General features: G+C 37.9%; 1 protein-coding gene across 3 annotated transcripts in view; it reads right to left on the bottom strand.

Annotated features, from left to right (window-relative positions):
* The window catches only part of FANCD2 (FA complementation group D2), a 60565-nt gene extending 35317 nt beyond the window's left edge, over window positions 1-25248 (bottom strand). For 2 of the 3 annotated variants that reach the window (XM_024556443.4, XM_045192179.2), the window contains exons 1-17: window positions 25078-25245; window positions 22818-22911; window positions 21003-21143; window positions 20153-20220; window positions 19878-19981; window positions 19400-19460; window positions 18378-18430; window positions 16242-16320; window positions 11189-11313; window positions 9651-9738; window positions 9037-9141; window positions 7975-8075; window positions 7522-7630; window positions 7264-7299; window positions 4056-4199; window positions 2441-2575; window positions 842-973 (exon numbers count right to left, since the gene is read on the bottom strand). In XM_024556443.4, coding sequence (XP_024412211.1) covers window positions 842-973; window positions 2441-2575; window positions 4056-4199; window positions 7264-7299; window positions 7522-7630; window positions 7975-8075; window positions 9037-9141; window positions 9651-9738; window positions 11189-11313; window positions 16242-16320; window positions 18378-18430; window positions 19400-19460; window positions 19878-19981; window positions 20153-20220; window positions 21003-21143; window positions 22818-22881 — 1545 coding nt within the window. In that variant the 5' untranslated portion in view covers window positions 22882-22911; window positions 25078-25245. Of the gene's footprint in view, window positions 1-841; window positions 974-2440; window positions 2576-4055; window positions 4200-7263; window positions 7300-7521; window positions 7631-7974; window positions 8076-9036; window positions 9142-9650; window positions 9739-11188; window positions 11314-16241; window positions 16321-18377; window positions 18431-19399; window positions 19461-19877; window positions 19982-20152; window positions 20221-21002; window positions 21144-22817; window positions 22912-25077 lie in introns of all 3 variants that reach the window. The other variant, XM_045192180.2, reaches the window with a different exon arrangement.
* Window positions 25249-25328: the final 80 nt, after the last annotated feature.

The raw sequence follows: 25328 nt of genomic DNA, 5'->3' as shown, positions 1-25328 counted from the left end.
GCCAATTTGCTTCTGGCTAAACTGCCCTCTGCCAACATACACTTCCCTTACTTTCCCTTATCAAATCATTCCCATCCTTCAAGAGTCATTCAAATATTATCTCCTCTTTGAAGACATCTCTAGTTTCCCAGGTCAAATTAATTATTTCTGCTCTAGTATATCTACTAATAATTATTCCTGCGCTGCTTTTTTTTGGTAAGAAGGAAAAATTATACAGGTTTAGAGTAATGGCATAATGTTGCCGTTAAATCCCAAAGTCCCTTTAAAACACCCATAAACACACACACAGTCCTGCCCCTTGCCAAACCAGGCCAGGTAGGGGCACTGTATCTCAGAAAAAGAAACAAGTTTGTAGCTCGACTAGACTCCCACTCCTAATCCAAAACCTCATCCTCAAGGTGGGCCGGTAGGAGTCCTTCTGTATTCTTTCAAACTGCTCAGAGAGAGAGCTCTGCACGGCTGCTACATCTTGCTTTCCTGCTTCCTAAGTACAGCACTTTATCTTTATTAGAGAATTCGTCTCGTATTTATAATGACCTCCTTACATGTCTTACTATCTATCATCCAAGGCAAGGGCTGATTTCTGTATCCGTAGACCCAGAATAGAGCCTAGCACACAGTTAAGTATAAAGAGAAGTATTTCCTGAATGTATTAATACACAGATAGATGAGTTATTTTTTCTATTATTTGCCCATCACCTCACCTCCTTCTCGCCCCCTCCTAACATTACAGTGCTCAATACTTGCAGAACAAAATAAATTATTGCTAATAGCAGCTATCTCTCAGATATACGCAAGGAAGAAAAATGATTCAATATATGCCAATCGAGGGACTAGATACCTTCACATAGACAGCATTCAGCCTCATAGCAGATAGGTTTAGAAGAACCAACTCTAGGAGGACATCCAATGCAGTATCAACTTCGGCTTCATTCCCACTGCAGACATGGGTGACTAGGGCACTGATCACTTCCTATACAAAGAAGAGTCAATAGGACGGTGTGAAGCAAAACCATGGTCCAGCCATCTTAAAGGGGTTCAGGCCTGAGGCCATTCCAATCTAAACTGGATTAAAATCTCCATTCACCCTATCCCATTATCTAATTTTATTATCTAGTTTTCATTAATGTTGGATTCAGGAGGTTTAGGATTAAACTATACTACCATCCAACTACACTACCATCCAGTCATTTCCTGTAATTATCTTAGACAGTGAGCACTACCTAAACCAGTGATTTTCAACCAGTGTGCTGGTTGAAAAAATTTTAAAACATACAATACCTGACCATGTAGTCAGGGACACTGACATATTTTCCCTTAGACTGCCAAATAAAAAAATAACAACAGCCAACACAATAGTCGTCCAACGTGAAAGAATCAAAATCATACCTATTTTTTCTCAGATCAGCAAAAAATATGTTTTTTGGTGTGCTACAGAATTTTGTAGTTAGTTTATGTGTGCCATGAGATGAAAGCAGTTGAAAATCGCTGATCTAATCCCTCCTGCATTTTCTCCATGGTCTAGCCTTTCTCTTTCTCATATGGGTTAAACATTACCCATATGAGAAACTTTAAGTTGTGATTATATTTAATTTATTGAAATTTACTGAAAAGATGGCACTGGAGGAGCTACAGGTTTTGAAAGTTTATTTGTTAAACTTGTATGTTTCAAGCAAACATGTGTCAAGATAGTGTTTTTAAAACAAAAAAATGTCTTAGACATACTTCTCCCTTTCCTTTATACTGCTGCTCCATACCGAGTCACACAGCTTCCTCAGCGGCAAGAGCTAGCTCATGCCAGCTGAATCTGTTGCTCTGTTTCAAATTTTTTAAATTTTGTCTTCTTTTTTAAAAGTTCCATTCAAATGTGTTTTAACATTTTTAATAATAGGTATAGCATATATAACAAATACAAAATAAGACATCTTGTTCTTTGCTTTCATAATCACTTCCTTCAAGTACAGCCCTCCCCTCTGTGGAGTGCGCTATTAAATTTTGTCTCTCATGTTCATGGGAATAGGATTAAGTCCTTAGACTTTCTCCTTCATTGTTTTTTGCCACATTTTTTTCTAGGGAACTCCAGGATCAACTGGCAGTTGATTATTTGCAGCTAAGTTTTATGACTGCAATTCCTGTACTGTGAAAACCTCCTGATAACCCCAGTCCTTTAAGCCTTAGTTTATTCAAAGCATCTGGATCTGAATCTTTATTTTAGACTCAAGAGAATTTTAAAGCTCAAAACATAGAGTTTATTCCTCCTATCCAGTCTCTTCCTTTTATCAAGACTAGGACTAAACCTAAGTTTTCCCAACTCCCCCTTCAGAGCTTTCTCCTTCAATGCCTCCAACCAACAAGAAACAAATAGCACATCACATGCAAGTCTCTTGGAACTGCATTTCTTCCCCTTTCCATCCTTTCCAAAATAAATATTTCAACATACCTGCTGGCAGTAATTGTCAAAAAACTTAAATGCGTATTTGTAGAGGAGACTGCCAAACAAAATTATACTCGGGTCTAGGGAGTGCAGCAAATTCTGAGCCAGTGATAGAATGGATGGAAAAACATCCTTAAGAACCTTGAGGGAAAAGTGGAGAGAGAAAAAAAGCTGTGGGAAAAACTTAGTTATTGTAGCACCACGAGTTACTAACCCTTTTGGAAAGTGATATTTCTCCCAGCCAACTCTCATTTTAACTAAAGAAAATTTAATTGTTACTTTACTAATAATCCTTTATCATTCTATATTTTCTCCCTGGATCAATGGGATTCAATATAAATAAGACTTAATCTTGAAGCTCAAAGAAATTAAATTACAAGCCTAACAGCACTGTTTGTATCTGCTGAATTTGGGATTAGAATCCACATCTTCTAAATCCCAATTTCCTCGCTCAATCATAGTGCCTTTCCCAGTGATATACTAGGCCTCCTCTCCCTTAGTTATGATTTGCAGTCAATCTATGAGGTTCAATGCTAATTAAACTGATTTCTTTTAAAGAAGATCAAGAGAACTGATCTTGTTGTACCAAGAAATCATTAATGGATCCGGAGTAAAAAACCAATTATTAAGTTCAGCTTCTTTACTGATATCATCACAATAAAAAGAAAATTTAAATTAAGCAATGAATTAGCTATAAGCGTTACTGAGGAAAAATACAGTATAAAATTATGTATAGCTTCTGCTCTCTGGAAAATTACAGCCCAAAACATATACGATTGCCAAAAATAAGCAGAGAAATAACTTCAAGAAAAAATAATACAAACATTAAATCCATTTCTAAATATAAAATCTTAAGACCCAACTACATATTTTCATTAGTTTCTAGCTCAAGCCCCAAACCACTGGTCTACCAGTTTTCTAAGAAGGAATACACTGTTAATATCCTAAATATTCACCACCTGAAAACACCATTCTTACCTTACAAAATCCTAATTTGAATGGTTTATATCGCAACAGGAACGATTACCTAAGGTCACAGTGTTGAATGGCCAAAGAGTAGAATGGGTCAATAGATGCATAATCATGTCTCTACTAGTATTTCTCTGTTCTGTTATGCTCAGGGTTTTCAAAAACCACTTAAAACAGAGATTCACAAGGCAAGTTTGTCAAGTTGCAGATAACAAATGTTTAATATAAAATTAAGATCTAAAAGTCGCAATCAGCTTGAATAATGGGATGAAATTAACAAGATGCAATTTTAGATGGGAGCTATAAAGCCTTCCATTTTAGGTTAAAAATCAGTTATATAGATAAGTAATTAGAAGACCAGAATTAAAACACTTCCTATAAAAATGAATTTGGGGCTTAAGTCTAATAAGCTCAACATAAACCAATTTTTTGTGACCATTTCACTAAAAAGATGAAAAACAATCTTAGGTTGGTTTTATTAACATCTTAGGTAAGTAATAATCCTACTAGGTTTTGAAATATACTGAGCTCCCAGTCAAATATCAACACCCAGCAAAGGTGATGCTGTCAAGATAGCCACACTGGGTAGGAAAAGTCACAATGACCTCTCTATACCTTTCACAGTAATGTTGCCTGATTCTCTGACACTTACCGAGTAATGAATATAGAATGTACTGTACAGCAGCTGTTCTTCAAAGCAGCCTGATCGAATCTTATTTCTTAGCACCCGCTCAATGTACTTCTTTGTCTGAGTGTTGGTGCTATAGATGATGAGAAGCATCACCACGTCAAAAGTCTGTTGTCAATAAATATGCAACAACAGGAAAATGGTTTAATTAATCAATACATTTACTACAATGAAATAGCAGCTCTCAACTTTTTTCAATTAAAAGACAGAATGAATGACACTCATTTGCTAAACACACACACAGGAGTACCACCTACATTTTACAAAACCCAGAAATGTTTTTCAGAGAAATAAGAGTACCACAACTATTAACCATTGGTATCTTTTAAGAAAACACTGGAATACAAGTGAAAGTAGTAGTATTACTGAAACAACTTTAAACAGCTTAATATTTATTAAAGAAAAAATTAAACTACTTGCCAATATTAGCATATATTTTCATTATTATTAGGAAAATTACTTTGTGAAAAGTTAGATGGTAAATATCTGTCAATATGAAAAAGGTTAAATAAATTATGATAGTGACTTTCAGAATATTACACAGCCATTAAAAATGAGGCTATATTTTGACAAAGACATTCATGACATACTGTGTAAAAATGTTTTGAAAAAGTAACCTGCAAAATGTTAATCACAGTAAAATTCTATTTTTGTATAAACAATATACAAGTCCATATATGTAAAAGAGGGGGCATGCCTGTATTCACATACATACAACTTGTATATGAACAGGAAAAAAATCTTGAATAATAATTATCCTTGAAGAATGGCACCGAGAGTGAAGGGAAGCTTCATTTTTTACATTTTTAGATTCTTTGTGGGGTTTCTTCCTCCCCTATTAGATTAACTATGTTTTAAAAAGTTAAAAAAGTTGAACAGGAAAAAAAGAATAAAACAATTACTGGAAACTGACAGTAAACAACAAATAACCCAATTAAAAAATGGGAGAGGATCTGAAAAGACATTTTTCCAAAGATATACAGATGGCCAACAGGTAAAAAAAAAAAAAAGTGTTCGACATCACTGATCATCAGGGAAATGCAAATCAAAACCACAATGAGGTATCACCTAATATAGGTCAGAATGGCTATCATTAAAAAAAGAAATCAACAAATAAAAAGTGCTGGTGAGGATGTACGTGGAAAAAAGGGTGGTACCCTTGTGCACTGTTGTTGGTAATGTAAATTGGAACAGTCATTATGGAAAACAGTATGGAGGTTCCTTAAAAAATTAAAAAATATAACTACCACATGATCCAGTAATTCTACTTCTGAGTATTTATCTGAAGAAAACAAAAACACTAATTTGAAAAGATATCTGCAAAACACTAATTTGAAAAGATATCCACCACTATTTACAAGAGCCAAGGCATGAAAACAACCTAAGCATCCACCGATGGACGAATGGATAAAGAAAATGTGGCATAGTATATAGCTTGCCATTTGCAATGACCTCTAGGGCATTATGCTAAGTCAGACAGAGAAAGACAAATATCACATGATCTCACTTATTTGTGAACCTAAACAAAACAAAACCAAACCAACTTCACAGATATAGAGAACAGACTGATAGTTGCCAGAGGCAGGAGTGGGGGATGGGCAAAATGGGTGAAGCGGGTCAAAAGGTATAAATTTTCAGTTATAAAATAAGTCATGAGGATGTTATGTACAGCATGGTGTCTACAGTTAATTATGCTGTACTATCCATTTGTAAGTTGCTAAGAGAGTGGATCACAAGAAAAAATTGTAACTGTGTGGTGATGGCTGGTGATCATTTCACAATATACACAAATACTGAATCATTATGTCATAACCCTGAAACTTATACAATATGTTAATCATATCTTTAAAAAGATATTTTAATAAAAGTTAGATGTTCTAATTTAAAAAACAAAAAAACCTTTAAAAACAAAAACAAATTACTTGGGACAACCCTTCACTGAAGGCCCTGCTCATTTAGGTACCAAAATTGGGAATCATTACAACAGAACTGAATACAGCTATTAAAAATGAAAATAGGCATGCGCTCTCCCTCCTGGGAGCACACCTGCATGTTTCCCTTCCTCTTCTTCCCCTACAGGTGTGCATCTCCTAAACTCTAAGAGACCCCTTAAAACTTGCAACCAGGGGAGCAATGAGCAGCAGCAGCATGTTCCAGGGCTAGGAGCCCGACCCTGTCTCCAAGGCCCCCCTTTCTCTGATTTCTCAGAGAGCCAAAGTAGCCCTTCCTAGACTCTCTCCTGTTACTTCTTCTGTCCCAGGCCTTCCTTTGTTCCACTGTCCCCAGCTTTAATAAACGTCCTCTCAAAATGAAAAAAAAAAAAAAAAAAAAAACCAACAAAGATAATGTAGAAGCATGCAACAAATTTATCACATAATAGCTAGAGGAAAAAAATCAGAATGTAAAATTATACAATGATTAGAAATCTGTAAAATAGGTATGCCGGTGGCCAAGGGTCATGCAAAAATAAAAACAGTTGTTTTAGGGTATTTTGATCCCCCTTACAAAAAATCATTGACTTTTTCATAGCTTTATTCATTAACATAAAAGCTTTAAAAAGTCATCTAATAATTAAATAATCCAAAAAACAAAAATCCCACAAAACAAAACCCATTCCAACAATCCTTAAAGAAAACTAATCAGTCCATAAAAAGTCAGTCATCTGGCTTCCTGACAAAAGAAAATATTTCCAGAACTAAGTCAGATTCAGTACCATTGCCTTGACAGTGGATGGATTCACTCTAGTCAAGTCTACATGAGCAAAAAAAGTAAAACATGGAATGTGCCATTACCTTGACAATTCTATTTGGTGGGAGGGAGGGCAATCAGATACAGAGAGGACCTGACTGATGACCCAGGTAACTCTAGTTATCAACTCCTCAGCAGTAGGGAGTTGGCTTCTTTGACTGCAACTTGCTACATTTGTTTGGAATGTTAATATTTTCCCTCATGGACATTTTAGATTTATTTTATTGCCAGAACAATGAGTTGAGAGGACCATCTGGCAAGTCACCCCTTCATGGCATCTTCCCCAGACAGCTAACTTATATTAGAACAGCTAGAGAAGGCACAGAGGGATGACTGGAAGGAGTAAGAAAGAAAGTAGGAAAAAAAAAACACTAACCAATTTCACTAATTTTAATACTTAAAATTCATAGTATATGATCATTACCTTGTGTTCAGACTCTGGATCAGCACGTTCAATTGCCTGGAAAAACAGGGGTCACAAACACATCACAACACATTAGTAGAACACTTCTCACCTTATTCAGCATGCCTTGCTCTCTTATTTGAGAAGCAAGCAACCACTATGTATCATTTCTATTTGAGTAAATTTTAAGTCCTATTTCAACTTAACCTTTACTTAGACATGTCACTAATTGACACCCATTTCCTCCTTAATGTTTAAAGTTCCAAAGATCTCACTCACCTTAATCCAGGCTTCTGAAATGGTTTTCTCGTATCTAACAGCTGACTTTATTACGTCAAAGAGGAGAAAAACACAGTCCTCACCACCTTTTTCTTGATTTCCTGAAGAACTAAGTAGCAGAAGGAGGGAAAAATCATTCTTCCATTTAACTCAGAGGGACCTGTAAGATCTGGGTTCCTGTTTACTAGCCAGGTACCTTGAAACAAGTCACAACTTCACATATAAAATGGCTAATAAACTCATACTTCAGTCTATCTGGAATTGATATGAATAACCAAGAGAATACATACACACGACTTGAAAAAAATGTATAGTATTACATTAGTGTAATGTTCCCACCATTATTTATAGTTGTAAGTATTAAGATCTACTGTCCTGGCTTCAGAATAAATGTCTGAAAACTTTCCTTGCCTATGTGAGAAAAAGGATGATTAACAGTTGATGAACTTGTACCTTGTTCGTCCTTTACTTTTCAACCTGCTTTGAGAAGCCTGCAATAGTGATGGCAAAATAAAATGCTGCAGATCCAACATCTCCCGAAGCTCAGAAATTACCTGAGAAAAAGAAATATTAGCTATGTGTTCTGCTCATGCATAGTAGATAGGCACAGTCTACTATCTCAATAGAACTGTAACAATCTCCTGAAATACTGAAGAAATACAATTATTTTTTAATTGATTTTAGAGAGAGAGGAAGGGAGAAAGAGAGTGAAACATAGATTCGTTGTTGCACTTGTTTAAGCATTCATTGGTTGATTCTTGCACATGCCCTGACAGGATTCGAACCCACAACCTTAGCATATGGGATGAAGCTGTAACCAACTGAACTACCTGGCCAGGGCCACAAAGTAGAATCATTAAATGTTAGAAAAAGCATTTTGAAAAAGAAAGTTGATTAAAAATAGCTAAAGCAAGTATAGTATATCATGCCCCTTCAAAATTCCAGAACTTGAGCTATTACACTGATATAGCAAATATAACCTGTAGCAGCTAATATTGAACAATAAATCTGGTCAGTAGCTCTATTCTCTCCCCTGAATACCATCTGGATTAATGAGTATTTTAAATTAGTTTGGGGAGAGAGAAGAGCAATTAGAACCTATTAATTTAAATAACTTATCTTCATCTAAGTTAGCCTTTTTTTTAATCCTTACCCAAGGACATTTTTTTCATTGCTTTTAGAGAGAGTGAGGGCAAGGAGAAAGGGAGAGGGAGAAGGAAGAGGAGAGGCTGGGGGAGGGGAAGGTGGGGGAGAGAGAAAGAGGGAGAGAGAGAGAGAGAGAAACATTGATGTGAGAAAGAAACAATGGACTGGTTGCCTTCTTGTAGATGCCTGACCAGGGATCAAACCTGAAATCTTTTGGTTTATGTGAGACGCTCCAACCAATTGAGCCACACCAGCCAGGGCTAAGTTAGTCTTTTTTGATTGCTGAGTTTCACAAGGGTATCACTACTCTTCCCTGTAGTCTCTAGGATCTAGCACCCTATAGGTGTTTGTTGGGAAATAATAGGGTACCTCAAGTGCATCTGTGGCTGTTACGGAATGAAGAATGAACTTGATTATCACAGGTAAGTCTTCCAATTTCACAGATGACAGCTTACCCATTACCAGCTGGCGGACCTAAATATAAAAAGCATGAAAACCTTAAATATTCTCATGTTAATACCTCAACCTTGTACTGTCTTGGTAGGTAAAATTAGAAAAATCACTTCTCTCAGTTAGGAAGAAAAACACCTTGGTGTATTTTTTTTCTAAATTCTAAGCTTTCAATTGTTAATGACCAGCTTCTTGTGATAAATGCGTGGTATTATCTCACATTTTAGAGCCTGAATTTTCCACTACCTAGAGGAAGGCATAAAAAATTGTTATTCCTACAGGGAGCAGTTTGTAAATATTCAGGCATTATAGAAGATTACCACTAAAACTCGCTGCTTAAAACAGAGCAATGATCTATCATAGTATGGAACATGAAATTCATTGAAAAGAACAAGAGAGATCAAATGTCATTCATTATTGTTTTGAAAGGAAATTTTCAGTGAATATGACTGCTCCAAAACAATGACCAACTGACACTGGTTTTGGAAGGTGAGAAAGCCAGCTCTGCCTCTGAAATGCAGAGTCCTTCCTACCTTAGACAGGAGCTGTGGATCAAGTCGGAGGCTGGAAAGGACATCCAGGATCGGGACAGTGAGTGAAGTATTCTCTGTTAGAAGGTCACTGTGAATGGTGGAAAAAGAGAAAAGCTGTGCATTAACAGAGCTAGGCAGATAACAACTTGGAAAAACCACTCAAAGTATGAGAAGAAAGGATATACTTACTTTCCATTAAATTTGTTTATCGTATGTTTCATTAAAAATTATTGTGATAAAAAAATACATGCTCATTATAAAAAATTCAAACAGCAGCACAGAAACAAGACTCCCTCCCTCACCATCCCCACTACCCAGAGGTAATCGACTACTGAATTTGGTACATATCCTTCCCGAGAAAAGGGAAAAAAAACTGTATAATTACAATGCTGTGTAATAAACATGACAGATGTTATGTGCAAAGTGCTACAGGAACACAGAGCAGAGAAGGAAAGGACAGTGATAGATTCTAAGGCTACACAAAAGCACAGCTAGAATTAAGCAAGCAAAGTGGATGGTATAATGCTCCACCTAGAACCATCCTGCCCAAAAATACAAGGGCAGGAAACCACTGAACATTTTTGGAGATAGCTTTGCACATAGCTAGAGAAAAAGAAGTACTGCAAACCAAATTTTTTTAAATTATCACTTCTAGGATAAGCAAGAAGTTGCATTAAAACAGAAACACGCCCTGACCCACGTGGCTCAGTTGACTGGGCATAATCCTACAAGGTAAAAGATCACTGGTTCGATCCCTGGTCAGGGCATATACCTGAGTGTGGGTTGGGTCCCAGACTGGGGTGCATAGAAGAACCAACCAATTGATGCTTCTCTCCCCCACTTTCTCCCTCCCTTCCTCCCCCTCTCTAAAAATAAATAAATAAAGTCTTAAAGAAAAAAAGTAAACAAACACTATCATACAGGCATACTGTTCTCTCTTTCATTACTGTCCTACCAATTATTATTTTTCACATAAATAACAGTAAGCAGTGAGTCTTGACAGTGGATGATGTAGCAATCAGAATTCAATTCTGACATGCATCAGAATGAATTATTTAAGGACAAAAGAATGTAGATGTTTCATAAACTCCACAAATAATTAAAAGTTTTGTAAAAGATTTTATTTATTTTTAGAGAGAAGGGAAGGGATGGAGAAAGAGAGGGAAAGAAACATTGTTGATCAGTTGCCTCTCATTCACACCCCAGCTGGGGACTGGAGCTACAACCCAGGCATGCGCCCTGTCCAGGAATTGAACCAGTGACCCTTCACTTTGTAGGACAACACTCAACGAACTGAGCCACACTGGTCAGGGCCACACTGCATATTCACAACAGATATACCTTTAAAAGAAAGTACATGAATTTATTAAATATATACTCATTTTAAGAAAAACAAGTCAAATCCCATAGCCTACTCAATTGTAGGTAGGTATCTTTCATATAAAAAAGGAACACATTACACTACTCTGCTTACTGCAGTGATAAGGCTCCCAGAGTAAAGCCTTGCTCTTTAGGATGGCAACAAGGTGCTTACCCACCTGAGTTCTTTCCCCACATCATCATGCTGGGAATCCCCTAGGATCTCAGGTAGGCTGGTGATGAAGTCATGCTGAAGGTACACTGGAGCAATACTGATCAGCTGCATGATCTTGGTGGTGAGATCCTGCAGAAGAGGAGACTGTTAGTATTGGAGCATATTACCAAAAATAGAGAAAGACTTCGTACGCATGAAATGTAGAGCTCCAATTATTTTGGGTACAATATGACAACTACAAACACACTCAAGCTCAAAAACAAAATTCAGGGGTAAATGACCCAGAAATGTTCTTTCTTTAAAAATTACATTTTATCAATTATGCTATTACAACTGTCCCAGTTTTTCTCCCTTTACCCCCCTCCATCCAGCACTCACCAGTCCTCAAGTAATCCCCACACAATTGTTCATGTCCACAGGTTATGCATAGATTCTTTACCTACTTCATTTCCTATACTGTACTTTACATCTCCATGGCTATTCTGTAACTACCTATTTGTACTTCTTACTTCTCTCACCTCTTTACCCTTTCTCCCATATCCCCTTCCTATCTGGCAACCATCAAAACCCTCTTCGCATCCATGACTCTGTCTCTGTTCTTGTTTGCTTAGCTGGTTTTTTAGATTCAATTGTTGACAGATATTTATTTATTGCCATTTTATTGTTCATAGTTTTGATTTTCTTTTTATTAAATAAGTCCCCTTAACATTTCATATAATAATGGCTGGATGATGATGAACTCCTTTAGTTTTTTCTTATCTGGGAAGCTCTTTACCTACCCTTCAATTCTAAAAGATAGCTTTGCTGGGTAGAGCAATCTTGGCTGTAGGTCCCTGCTTTCATCACTTTGAATATTTCTTGCTAGTCTTTTCTAGCCTGCAAAGTTTCTTTTGAGAAATCAACTGACAGTCTTATATGGGAACTCCCCTGTAGGTAACTAACTTCTTTTCTCTTGCTGCTTTTAAGACGCTCTCTTTATCTTCAACCTCTGGCATTTTAATGTGTCTTGGAGAGGGCCTTTTTGCATCCATCTTGTTTGAGACTCTATGCTTCCTGAACTTGCATGTCTATTTCCTTCACCAAATTAGGGAAGTTTTCTTTATTTTTTTTCATATAGATTTCCAATTTCTTGCTCTTTCTTTTCTCCTTCTGGCACCCCTAGATGCAAATGTAGGACTGCTTGAAGTTGTCCCACAGACTGCTTACACTATCCTCATTTTTTTGGATTCTTTTTTTCTTGTTGTTCCGACTGATTTTTTTTTTTTTTTTTTTTGCTTCCCTATGTTCCACATCATTGATTTAATTCTCGGCTTCATCCACTCTACTGTTGTTTCCCTGTAAATTGTTCTTTTTTTAATTAGTGTATCTTTCGTTTCTGACTGGATCTTTTTTATGCTGCTGAGTTCTCACCAACTTCCTTGAGCATCCTTATAACCAGTGTTTTGAACTCTGCATCTGATAGATTGCTTCTCTCCATTTTGTTTAGTTCTTTTTTAGGAGTTTTGATCTGTTTTTTCTTTGGACCATGTTTCTTTGTCTCCTCATTTTGGCAGCTTCTCTGTGTTTGTTTATATGTATTAGGTAGAGGTGCTATGACTCCCTGTCATGGTAGCGTGTCCTAACTGTAGTAGGTGTCCTGTAGGGTCCAGTAGCACAGCCTCCCCTATCGTAAGTATTCAAGGTGCGCCCTTCTTGTGGGCTGAGTACACTTGTAGTTGAGCATTGGTTGCTGTTGGCAGGTCAATGGGAGGGATTTACCCAGGCCAGTCAGCTGCAAGGATTGGCTATGACCACTGACCACCAACCTGTACCCTCCATGGAGGATCAGCTGTGCAGGGGCAGGGTCATGGTCTGTAGCTGTCCACTGAGTGTGCTGGCCCTGGGGTTTCCTAGGTGGTACAAGGTCAGCTCCACCTGTGTTTTGCCCAAGGCCACTCTGCCTGAGCTATAAAGACAATCTGAGATGGCTGCTACTTGTGCTGGGCTTGGAGATTCCCAGGGGAAGCCAAGCTATGAATCTAGGCTGACTACTGCTAGTGCCAGGCCTGGGGCCACTTAACAAGAGGTACGGGGGTTGGGGACTCACTGAGCCTGATTGTTGCTTGTTTGAAAGGATTTAAGAATTTGTGAAGCATGAGCCAAGACCAGCCATTCATATGGAAAAGACAATGGAGTGGGCCTGTAAGTTGGGTGGGAGAGTCTCAGGGGATTTCCAGGGCAGGGCCGACATTGTTAGCCAGGTTGATGGAGTCTCAGATATGGCACCCACCTGCTGGCTCTGTGGGGAGAAGGTTCAGAAAAGGGACAATGGCCTCTGTGTGCCTTTCTGTCTGGGAGAAAGCTGTCCCTGAGCTCTCGCCTTGATGTCAGACACTTCAGTTCCTTCCTGTATGCCATTGGTGCCTTTCAGGTTGCTATTCCCATGCTGGAGCTCACAGGGAGCAAGTGTAAGTCTATGTGTGGGTTCTTTAAGAAGAATTGCTTGGGACGCCAGCAGTTTTCTACCACTGACTCAATCCCTGCTGGTTTTTGCAGCCAGAAATTATGGAGACTTATCGTCCTGGCACTGAAACCCTGAGCTGGGGTCCTAGTGTGGGGCTAGGACTCCTTGCTCCCGAGATACCCCTCCAGAATTTTTATTCAAGGTACATAGATATGGGACTAGCCCGTTACACATCTCCACCCCTTTTATCAATCTGGAAGGATATGGTTTCTTTAATTGCATAGTTGTTGGACTTCATTAAACTCAATTTCTGATGGTTCTTTTTGATGGCTGTTCTATAGTTTAGCTGTAATTTTGATGTGGTTGTGTGAGGCTGTGTTTACCTTGCCACCACCTTACTGGAAGTCACCCGACCCAGAAATTTCATAAATGAGATGGTAAATAGAAAAAAAAAAATAGGGTGGCCCTGGCTGGTATGGCTCAGTTGGCTGGAGCATCATCCTATACACCAAAAGATGAGGGGTTTGATTCCTGGTCAGGGCATATACCTAGGTTGCAAGTTCGATCCCCAGTTGGGGCTCATGTGGAAGGCAACCAATTGAAGTTCCTCTTTCACATCAATGTTTCTTTATCTCTCTCACCCCCTTCCTCCCTCTCTAAAATTAATAAACACATTTATAAAAATTTAAAAAGAAAGGAAAAGAGTAGGGTGGATAATATATTATCTAATTGGTCTATTATATACTTTGTTTCATTTAATCTTCAAAACTTTATGGGGTTTCTGTGACAATTCCCATTTTTAAAATGTGGGCATATGTATTGCTCAATGATACAATTAATAAATGGCAGACTGCCCTGGCTGGTGTAGACTGAGTGCCAGTCTACAAACCAAAAGGTTGCCGGTTCAATCCCTAGTAAAGGCACATACTTGGGTTGTGGGCCAGGTGCCCAGTGGGGGGTGGGTGAAAGGCAACCTACTGATTTATCTCCGGCACATCAATGTTTCTCTTCCTCTCTTTCTCCCTCCCTTCCCCTCTCTGTAAAAATAAATTAAAAATTTTCAGATTACTATTTTTTATTTTTAGAGAGGGGAAGGGAGGGAGAAAGGGAGGGAGAGAAAATCAGTGTGTGGTTGCCTCTCACATGCCCCCTCACCAGGGGCCTGGCCTGCAACCCAGGCATGTACCCTGACTAGGAATTGAACCAGCCCGCCCTTTGGTTCACAGGCTGGCGCTCAATCCACTGGGTCACACCATCCAGGGCAATAAAATCTTTAAAAAAAAAAAAAAAAAAAAAAGGGTAGAGCAAAAATTCCAGCCCAGGTGAGACTACCAAAACTCATGTTCTTCCAAGTAAAGATTTAGCCTTGGAATAGCTGACAAAAATTATCAGAATGATTTTAAGAACTCTGAAAAGAAATGGGTTTTAAGCACTAGGCTCAAAACACATTGAACTTGCCCAGGCCGGTGTGGCTCAGTTGGCTGAAGTGCCCCTTAAATCGCAAGGCTGCAGGTTCAATTCTTGGTCAGGGCACGTGCCTGGGTTGTGGGTTTGGTCCCTGGTGGGGGCATGGGTGAGAGACAACAAATCGACGTTTCTCTCCCTCTCCCTCTATCCCTCTCTCTCTAAAATCAGGAAGCGTGTCCTCTGGTGAGGATTAAAAAAGAAAAAAATGAACTTTACTAAAATGCTTGATAACAAGTAACAATTGCAAAAACTTCCTGAAATTTTCCTCAATACAGTAGTCCCCATCATCTCTAGTGGATGCCTGAAACCATGGATAGTACCAAACCATATATATACTATGGTTTTTCCAATACATACATACCTAGGATAGTTTAATTTATAAGTTAGGCACAGTAAGAGATTAATAATTAATAATAAAATAGAACAATTATAATAATATACTATAATAAATGGTATGTGAATATGGTCTGTCTCAAAATATCTCATCGTACTGCAATCGCCATTCTTCTTGTGATGACTGAGATGACAAAGTGCCTGCATGATGAGATGCAGTGAGTTGAATGATGCAGATGTTGTGATGTAACATTAGGCTACTACTGACCTTCTGACAATACATCAGAAGGATCTACCTGCTTCAGGTGATCCTGGACCAGAGTCATGACGGTGTCACTAGATGGATGTCAGAAGCAGAAATGTCAATGGTTGGGAAAATTTAACATTTCCTACCATAGGTGACCATGGGTAACTGAAACCACGAAAAGCAAAACTGCAGGTAAGTGGAGACTTGTACATAATCAAATTGAAACATCTGCAGCGAAGTACAGTGGTTTGGGATCTCATCACTTTTGAGAAAACACAAAAATTTATGTACTTTGAAATGCTAAATTGCTTTCCAAATATTTATTTAATAAATGATATCTAGCCATCATAAGTAGGTAATTTTTTTTGGGGGGGGGGAGAAAGTTAACAGGTGAAATACTCATGATTCTCAAATTATCAAAGCTGAAAGTTAATGGATAGATTTTAAAAATGTGAATTTTTCTGTTCAGAAAGGAGGCAAACCCCCATCCTGCAAATTGTAAAAGTCTGATGAAGTATGGAAATGCACTCTCTAAATCCAAGAATCAGAAAAAGTCCCAAGGCCTACCTTGCTATCCACAACTTTGTCAAGCCATTTCAGTTGACTGATGATGAGTCGAGGCATGTTGATTCCATCACTGTTCACGCTGAAATGTTAGGATCAGAAGACAAGGAACTCAGGCTTTCTGACTTATATATCCGCAAGCATTTCAGCCATTCAATTAACATTTACTAAATACTCACCATGCCTTGTGCGCTGTGCTAGACACACCATGTACAAAAAAACTATGAGATATATGCTTATATGCCTTGAGAAAGATGTCCAGAAGAGGTACTAAACTGTTAACCATGGCTACATCTGGGGAAGGTTTACAGAAAAGAAAATAAAAGTCTAGAGACTATCTCTCAAAATAATGAAACAATTTTTTTAAAAAAGGTAATAAACTTTAATAAACTAAGTGGGGTGAATATTTTTTCTTTTTTTTAATTTTATTTATTATTTTGAGAGAGAGGTGAAAGGAGTAAGAGAGGGAGAGAAATATCAATGTGTAGTTGCCTCTCACATGCTCCCTATAGGGGACCTGGTCCACAACCCAGGCATGTGCCCTGACTGGGAATCAAATCATCAACCCTTTGGTTCACAGGCTGGCACTCAATCTACTGAGCCACACCAGCCGGGGTAGATGAGTATTTTCAAAAGGTGAAAAATTACACCAAAGTGGTAAGTACCGAAAAAGGTAAGCATATGCTGCTATGAAAACATGGCAGGTCACATTATATTATTTGTGAAAGTACTGAAAACCATTTATAGATGAAAAATGCTGCCTCAGTTATTTCCCACAAAATGACAGTATCTGCCTTCCTCCCAACGTAGTATACCTAGCGTTTTGGATCACCTCCAGTTCCTTTTCTGGACAGCATTCTCAGTCTTTGTTTACTTCTTCACATTTAACTGCTGAAAGACTTAGCCAGGATATAAAGCATGTAGTGAGCCATTCAGGCAATGCACAAATTTTTAAGGGTAAACCTTCAAGTTTAATATTATTATTATTATATACAAAACCCTGAAAAAACACATGTGAAAGGAGAAAATAAAAAGGACCTATAATCTTGTCATTTAGAGATGTCCATTATTGGTGTATGCACATGTATGTGTAAATGCATCTTTAAAAAAAAGACTAAGCTGAACTATAAATACTGATAACCTTTTTTTAAAAAATTAATGCTCAGTATTAAATAGACCTCTTAATAATTTTTAATGTTCACATGATATTGTTTTATGGATATACCTAGTTTACTTAACCCAATCTTCTGTAGTTGAACATATCAGTTATTTACAATTTTTGTTAAACAGTAATCTTACTTATTACTACTTTCATTCACAATGATCACCTCAGGATAAATTAGGAGACACAGTTGAGCATTAAAGGGTATGCAAAATCTAAGGCTTTGATACAAAGAACCTATTGCCCTTCAGAATGATCGAACCAATTTATGTGTTTATCAGCAATGTATAATCATGCCTGTTCATTATATATAAGGGAGATCCTTTGAGAATGGAAAAACTGTATATTGTTATAAATTTGTCTTTAATTACTGATGAAATTGAGCATTTAAAAAAATTTGATGATCTTGTATTTCGGGGTTTTTTTGAAGATTTTATTTATTTTTAGAGAGAGGGGAAGGGAGGGAGAGAGAGGGAGAGAAACCTCAAAGTGGGGTTGCCTCGCACGTGGCCTCTACTGGGGACCTGGCCCACAACCCACACATGTGCCGTGACTGATAATCAAACCGGCAACCTTTTGGTTCACAGGCTGGCACTCAATCCACTGAGCCACACCAGGGTTACTTTTCTATTAGGTTGTTCATTTTTTCTAAGTTATTTTTTAAGTAAATTTTTAAAAAATGGTACACTTTCAAATTGAAAAGGTAAAAAACAGTATTCAGAGAATATATGACTCCAGCCAGTTGGCTCCTTTCTTAGGAGGTAACTACTATTATGTACCCTTCTGGCACTATGCATTTACATAAATAGATGAAATTCCAAAGAAAGACACCCCAGTAAAATTTTAGTAGTCATTTAAAAACCAAGACTGTGATAAATACGACCTTCAGAGAAACCAATGCTATTTCAGATAATCCATTCAGAGAGAAACTTAAGCACACCAGGATAATTTAAGCATTCCAGAATAACTCCACTTACCTTTCAAAAAGAAATTCTGGCAACTTTTCAAACAAGGTTTTGATAATGGCAGGCTGCAAAAGAATGTACAGGGAGTTAAGATATGGTCTCAAAATATACAACAAAATATTCAATAGAGTTGAAATGTATAATTAGCCACATTTCTCCCCAAGAAGTGCTCTTGGAGGAAAAACCCTGCTATAGTTAAAATCCTCTTATTATAAGAATATCCACATGAATACTGCTTATATTTTGAATATAAGCTGTTAAAACAAAGCCTTATCAATAATTTATCTTCTGAAAAATTGCAATGTCTATCAAAGCAATATTAAAATAATCAGATAATCAAAAATATCATTAAGTATGATGAAAACTGTTAACCCATGAAATGCAGACTTTAAAAGTTTATCAAATAATATTGTTTTATAATATTATCTAATAGTTTGCACGAAAAGATAATTTCTCTTCACAGAAACCCAGGGCTCTTGGATTTAAGCTAACTAAATTATATTCAAGATTTCCAATGCAAAGGAAAAGATGTATGGCAAGATCAATAGCAGGAGAGAAGAAAAAAGGAAAAGTGGAGGTTGGGGTGGGAGAGAGGCTTTTCATTCTATACAGTTTTATAATCAGATGTTTAAAACATGTCAATGTATTGGCTACTCAGTAAATTAAAAGATAAAGGAGAGGTAAAGGTCAAAATCAATTTAATAAGCAAATAAAGACCTAAATGGAACACAAATGTGAACATGGTGGAGATATACAAGGTACTCAGGGCACACAGTATGAAACTTTTTGAACCAGGAAACAGAGGCCAAAAGAATAAATAAAACTTTGAGATGCATTGGGCTAATCAGCTCAGTCCAAAGATGTAGATACTGCTTTATCAGATGCATTTCAGCAACAGAGGTGTGGTAAACTGTTGCAAACCCAAATCCTCCCATTAAGCCTACTTTTTACCCTGTGCTCCAGCCACTTATGCCTGGGCATGTACCACAAATCACATCCAACTAATGCTCACAGAATAAGTGGCACAGTCTCACCTGTAATATGTCAATCCCCAGAAGCAATTTAATGAGGCTCTTAGAGTAAGATGGGCCCATGCTGTAAAAAAAACAGGAAAAGAAAAAAGAAATTTCTATTTTGTTTTCCTTGTGTTAATGTTTTTCTTACTCTTTCTCCATATTATTGGTTAAAAATATATAATCTTTAAAGAGAAACTAACCTGGTATATAAATATAGAGCATGAGAAGATGGCTCTTAAGCCAGAGGGAAGTAAAGAGTTGAAATTCTATCAACACAGGTGAGACACATAATAAAAAACACTGTGGTTCTTACTCTGGTAACTATAAACTTAATAATTTACAGGTCAGGATAAAACTCTGAGGAAAATAGAGCTATAAATCAAAAGTTAAACTCCAAAAAATTACATTCTGCACTCCCCCGTTCCCCACCCGCCCTTCCCCACTAGTCAGTATAACAGACTAAATTTTAGCAATGCTCTACGCCGCCTTGCCACACCTGGCTCCCTCATCCTGAAGGCGTTCACAAGACAGAAGGCAGTTCCTGAAAATGTCTTCATCCTCGATGTAAGACTCCAGGCCACTAATGAATTCTTCTATTATCTTAATGGGAAAGAAAAAAAAAAAAGAGTAAGAGTAAGATTTTTAGTTTAAGATTTGCTGTGGATTAGCTAAAAATCATTCTAGCACATTCAACTTTAGGAGAGTGTTTTTAAATTCGCAATTCCAGAGTACTGCTAGCAAAAGTAAAAGTACCCGGGAGAAAATACATACTTTGGGATAAGAAGGATGTTTCCTCAGAGTCTCAAAGAGCTTCTTTTGGAAAATAGTTTGATCCACAGCTAAGAGAAAAAAAGAGTCTTTAACATCTCTCACCACAGTTTTACTTTCCTTATGACTAAGTTTCCTATCTGATGAAATTAATAAAGATATTCACAACATAATTCTGAGCCAAATCTTCTAAACCCACAAAACAAACAAACTTAGCTTTGACAGAAAATAGCTACAAAGTGTTCTAAAAAAGACATGCCAGCCCTGGCTGGTGTAACTCAGTGGACTGAATGTGGGCTGCGAACCAAAGGGTCGCCAGTTTGATTACCAGTCAGAGCACATGCCTGGGTTGCAGGCCAGGTCCCCAGTAGAGGCCACGTGAGAGGCAACCACACATTGATGTTTCTCTCCCTCTCTTCCTCCTTCCCTCCCTCTCTCTCCAAAAATAAATAAAATCTTTAAAAAAATAAATAAAATAAATAAAAAAGACATGATATAATCTATGCCCCCAAAGCAGGCCCTTACTGATGCCTTATATAGCTTTATAAATTTTCTTCTGAAATTATTCTGACACAGATGTAATTGCTCTCTGGGTATTAATTTATTTTTTCCACAAGAAAACACAAAGCAATACAAATATGTAATATTTTTCTAAAAAAGGGTGGGGGTCAGAAGTACTCTAGTTAACATGCATTTAGCAGGACCAAAAACTGACAATATTCTCCAAAAAGCAACTTCAATTTCATCCTTGTCTCAAGTCAGATAGATGGTGCTCCCATTTCTAATCTTCATTACCTTTCTATTTAGAAAATCCATGATTCACTATACCCAGGAAAAGAGATTAAAATATCACCTAGCTGATTCTGACTCTCTCCTCTTTTAAGAATAATTCCTGATGTCTTAAGAAGCTTTACGAAGGCACTGTCGTTTTCTTCAACTTCATTATAAACATGAGATTTCTTTGTCTTTTTGGAAAGTGGTTGCTTGCTGGTATCTGAAAATAGACCAAATTTTCAGGAATGTGACAAATAGTAAAGCAAAGATAAAAATGTAAACCCCAGAATAATAACCTGAGAGGAAAATTGATAGATTCCTGAAGAATTATACTGGAATTGATGGTGTAGTAAAATTTTATTTCTAACAATGGTCAGCAATAGTGGCTTCCAAACAAACAGAAAAAAAAAAACCAATAAATAAAATTGTTTTTACCTACTGAGTTTTCATTTGAAGAATTCAAAATGTGCCACTTCTGACAAGAGTAACCATAGAAATATTTCCACCGAAATTCTAAAGCAGTTAGGGTCTTTCAAGCTGTTGTCTGCAAACCATTGCTCTAAAATCTCTGGGAAGCTTATTAAAAGCATATTCTTAGGTCACATCCCAGAGCTTATGGAATCAAAATTTCCGGAATGGGGCCTTGGAATCTGAATTTTTAACAAGCTCTCCAGGTAATACTCCTGATGCACATTCAAGTTTGAGAACCAATCACCTAGATGCAGGGTGGGTAAGAGTGGGGCAGGTCCTCCTGCATCATTTCTGAGTACAAAGCCCAGGATGTTTTCATCCCAAGGCTTTCAACACATGAGAATAAAACATAATTAACAAACAAAAACAAATAGAAACTTGAAGTTAAATATGATTATCTATTCTTCCCCTTAATGATGCAACAGGTTAGAACTGCCTTAAGAAAGTAGATGACTGAAATAAATGAAAGACTATCAACTTCTTGTGGGAACTCTTAAGGCCTCTGTCAACCACACTCTCATATGGACAGAGGGTACACTGTTTCTTTGCCTCTGGTAGGGTTGCTTTGATATGACGCCTTTCCTTTATATATCACTATCATAGCATTTATCTAGACCATAATTTTCTTAAGGAAGAAAAGGGAACCATTCGTTTTTGTTTTTAAGGGTAGGGACTATGTTGTATCTTTGTGTCCCAGCACCGACATATGTACAATAGATAAGCTCTATAATACCAACACCTCTTATGTATGGGGAGACTGACACTCAGAGACTGCAGGCACACCTGAAGCAATACATGGATCAGAGGCAGAAACGCAATCCCAAATCTCCTGATAAAGATTGTGTGCCTTCTCTGTTAAGCTTCATGATTCTCAGCATTCAAAAGTAGGAACTTCACATCTCTTCAAGTGCCTCACAACATTTTTTTAAAGTTTATTAAATATATTAGGATGACATTAGTTAACAAGAGTATGTAAATTGCAAGTATACAATTCTATAAAACATCATCTGTACACTACGCTGCGCCCTCCCAAAGTTAAGTCCCCTTCCATCAGTATATATTTGACCCCTTTTACCCTCTTCAACCTCCCCCACTTCCATTTTGACAACCACTATACTGTTGTCCATGAGTTTTTTTGTTCATTTGTTGTTGTCTGTTTTATAACCCACGTATCAGTGAAATCACATGGTTCTCGTGCTTTTCCATGTGACTTATTTCATTCCGTATGATATAATCAAAATCTATCCAAGTTGTCACAAGTGTAGTATTTCACCTTTTCTTATCGCTGAGTAGTATTCCATTATGATTGGATAAAGAAGATGTGTACATATATGAAGGAATAGTGTTCAGCCATAAGAAAAAATGAAATACTGCCACACACATTTACGATAGGAAATGAAGCAATACATGAGTAGACACTTACTAGAGGCATCTTCTGTCAGGCTCTCTTTATCCTCAGATTTTGACAGTCTTCTTTTGGAAATCATTTGGATAGTTTTCTGGAGCTAAATTACTTCCTATAGCAAAATCAGAGAACAGCTGTTACCCTCTCAAAGCTACATAAATTCTGAGAAGTTAAAGCTATAGCTCAAAGAAAACTACTCTATTCAAAACGAAAGTGTTTAGTGCTATCTAAATCCAGCAGTTGAGAAAATTTCAACTCCTGTATCTGATCAATGGTCCCTCGCTTTCAAGACTTTACCTAGTTGCCTTTTTTTAGCTTGACCACTTCCCTCTTGCTGAAGGATAAAAACCCAGTTCTCTTGACATTCAAGAGCCTTCATCTTCTAGCCCCAAACTGTAACTCTCCTTTAATTTAATAATCCAATACTACATATTAGGGACTGTGTTAGTTGTTGGGGTTACAAATATGAACCAGACATGATGATGCCTGACCTCAGGGAGTTCACAATATAGTAATGAGTAGTCTTGAGGTAGTTATTTAACTACAGTCATGCCCCACATAAGGCTGTTTCAGATGACGAACGATATGTACCACAGAGGTCCCATAAGATTATAATGGAGCTTAAAAATTCCTATCACCTGGTGATATAATAGCCGTTGTAAGATCGTAGTACAACACATTATCCACATGCTCGTAGTACTATCAGCCATAAAAAAAGTATAGTGGATACAATTATGTACAGCACATAAAACTTGATAATAAGCAACTATGCTATTGGCTTATAGTATATTCTTTCTAGTTATTAAAAAAAAAGACTTTCAGTGGATTGAGTGCCAGCCTGCAAACCAAAGGTTCGCTGGTTCCATTCCCAGTCAGGGCACATGCCTGGGTTGCAGGCCAGGTCCCCAGTAGGTGGCATGTGAGAGGCAACCACACACTGATGTCTCTCTCCCTTCCACTCTCTCTAAAAATATGTAAAATTTTTACAAAAATAAAAATAAAAAAAGGTTTGCTATAAAACAGCTGTGTACACAGCAGCAGCCTCATATATCTAGTTATATCACCTGATTACATCGTTGTCTCTTGTGCTTGATTTAATCTTACGTTGTGTTGCACAGTAACGTGCTATACAGGCTTGTAGTCTAGAAGCAAGAGGCTCTACCATCTAGGTTTGTGTAAGTACACTGTATAATGTTTGTACAATGACAAAATTGCCTAATGACGCATTTCTCAGGACGCATCCCTATGATTAATCGACTCCAGACTGTACAGTTATGTGCTACAAAAGAAAAGCACAGGGTGCTATGAGGGCTTACAAGTAAATTTAGTCTCGTTGGGGTGGGGATGATGAAGAAAAGCTGGGACAATTTCTCAGGGATAATCTCTTTGAGAAAATAATTTAAAGCAGGGGCCTGGGTGTTGAAATAGGAGTTAACCAACAGAAGAGGTATGAGAAGAGTAGGTCCAAGCAAAGAAAATCTCAACACTGAAACAGGAAGAAGAGCGTAGAGTTACAAATGAGACTGCAGAGGCAGGGAGTGCCTGAACCACAGGGCCTTGCAGCCTATCTTGTAAACCAGAACCTTCCTGGTCTTAGCGCTTTTGCACAAAGTGTTCTTTTTACCCCAAATGTTCTTATCTGCCTTGAAACTACTACTCATCCTTAAAGACTCAAATGTCATCGTCCTTGAAAAATGTTCCTATCCCCAAGGAAGTTCGCTACTCTAGCTTCCCTGCTCCACTGAGCGTATCTAGGAGCTCTTCTGATCTCACACTACACTGCGGGGCTCATGAGAATGGCTGACAGGCAGGTAAATACTAATAGCTAACAAGAACTGTTTTACTTCAGTTATTCCTCATAAAAATTTTTTAAGGTAGGTACATTATTCTCATAATCAGTGAAAGACCTGAGATTCTAACTCAAGCAATCTGGCTCCAGAATCTGCCCTCTTAACTACCACCTATACTTTCTCTTGATTATAATAATGGCTACCAATAAGAGTTAACATTTACTGTGCACCAGGCACCATGCTAAGCGTTTTCTCCATTCACTGCCTCGTTTAATAGCTATAACCATTGTCAGCCATTTTACAGGCGGAAAAACTAAGTCAGGGCCCGCTGACTAAAAGTCATGACCTTAACCATCTTCTACTTTCTGGTTTACAGAGAAGCTTAAAAGACCGGAAGATGGGGCCCGCTACCTGGCCTAGGCAATTTGGGTAGGGGTTGAGGATAAAAGCCCTTCTCATTTCGCCATTTTAACGACGCTGGGGGATACCTGAGGGTCTATCCCACGACAGGACGTAAGAAGAAGCTAAGGTTCAAGGCGCGGAACCTCGTACGGAAAGGCCGAGCGAGGCCCAGGCCTACCGGCCAGGTCGCAGGAAAGCGGAGCCTCGAGGGACGACGAGCGCCGCCGCACCAACCAGCTGACGAACCGTCGCCACCCACAGTTTACTACCCTCCCACCGGGTCCGACGCCACCGTGATGTCACCGAGCCGCGCCGCGACTTCAAACTTCCGCGCCGG

The sequence above is a fragment of the Desmodus rotundus genome, chromosome 8 (genome assembly GCF_022682495.2).
Source record: "Desmodus rotundus isolate HL8 chromosome 8, HLdesRot8A.1, whole genome shotgun sequence".
NCBI lineage: Eukaryota > Metazoa > Chordata > Mammalia > Chiroptera > Phyllostomidae > Desmodus > Desmodus rotundus.
Note: the sequence above shows the minus strand (reverse complement) of the source record. Positions and strands in the feature narration are given on the sequence as shown.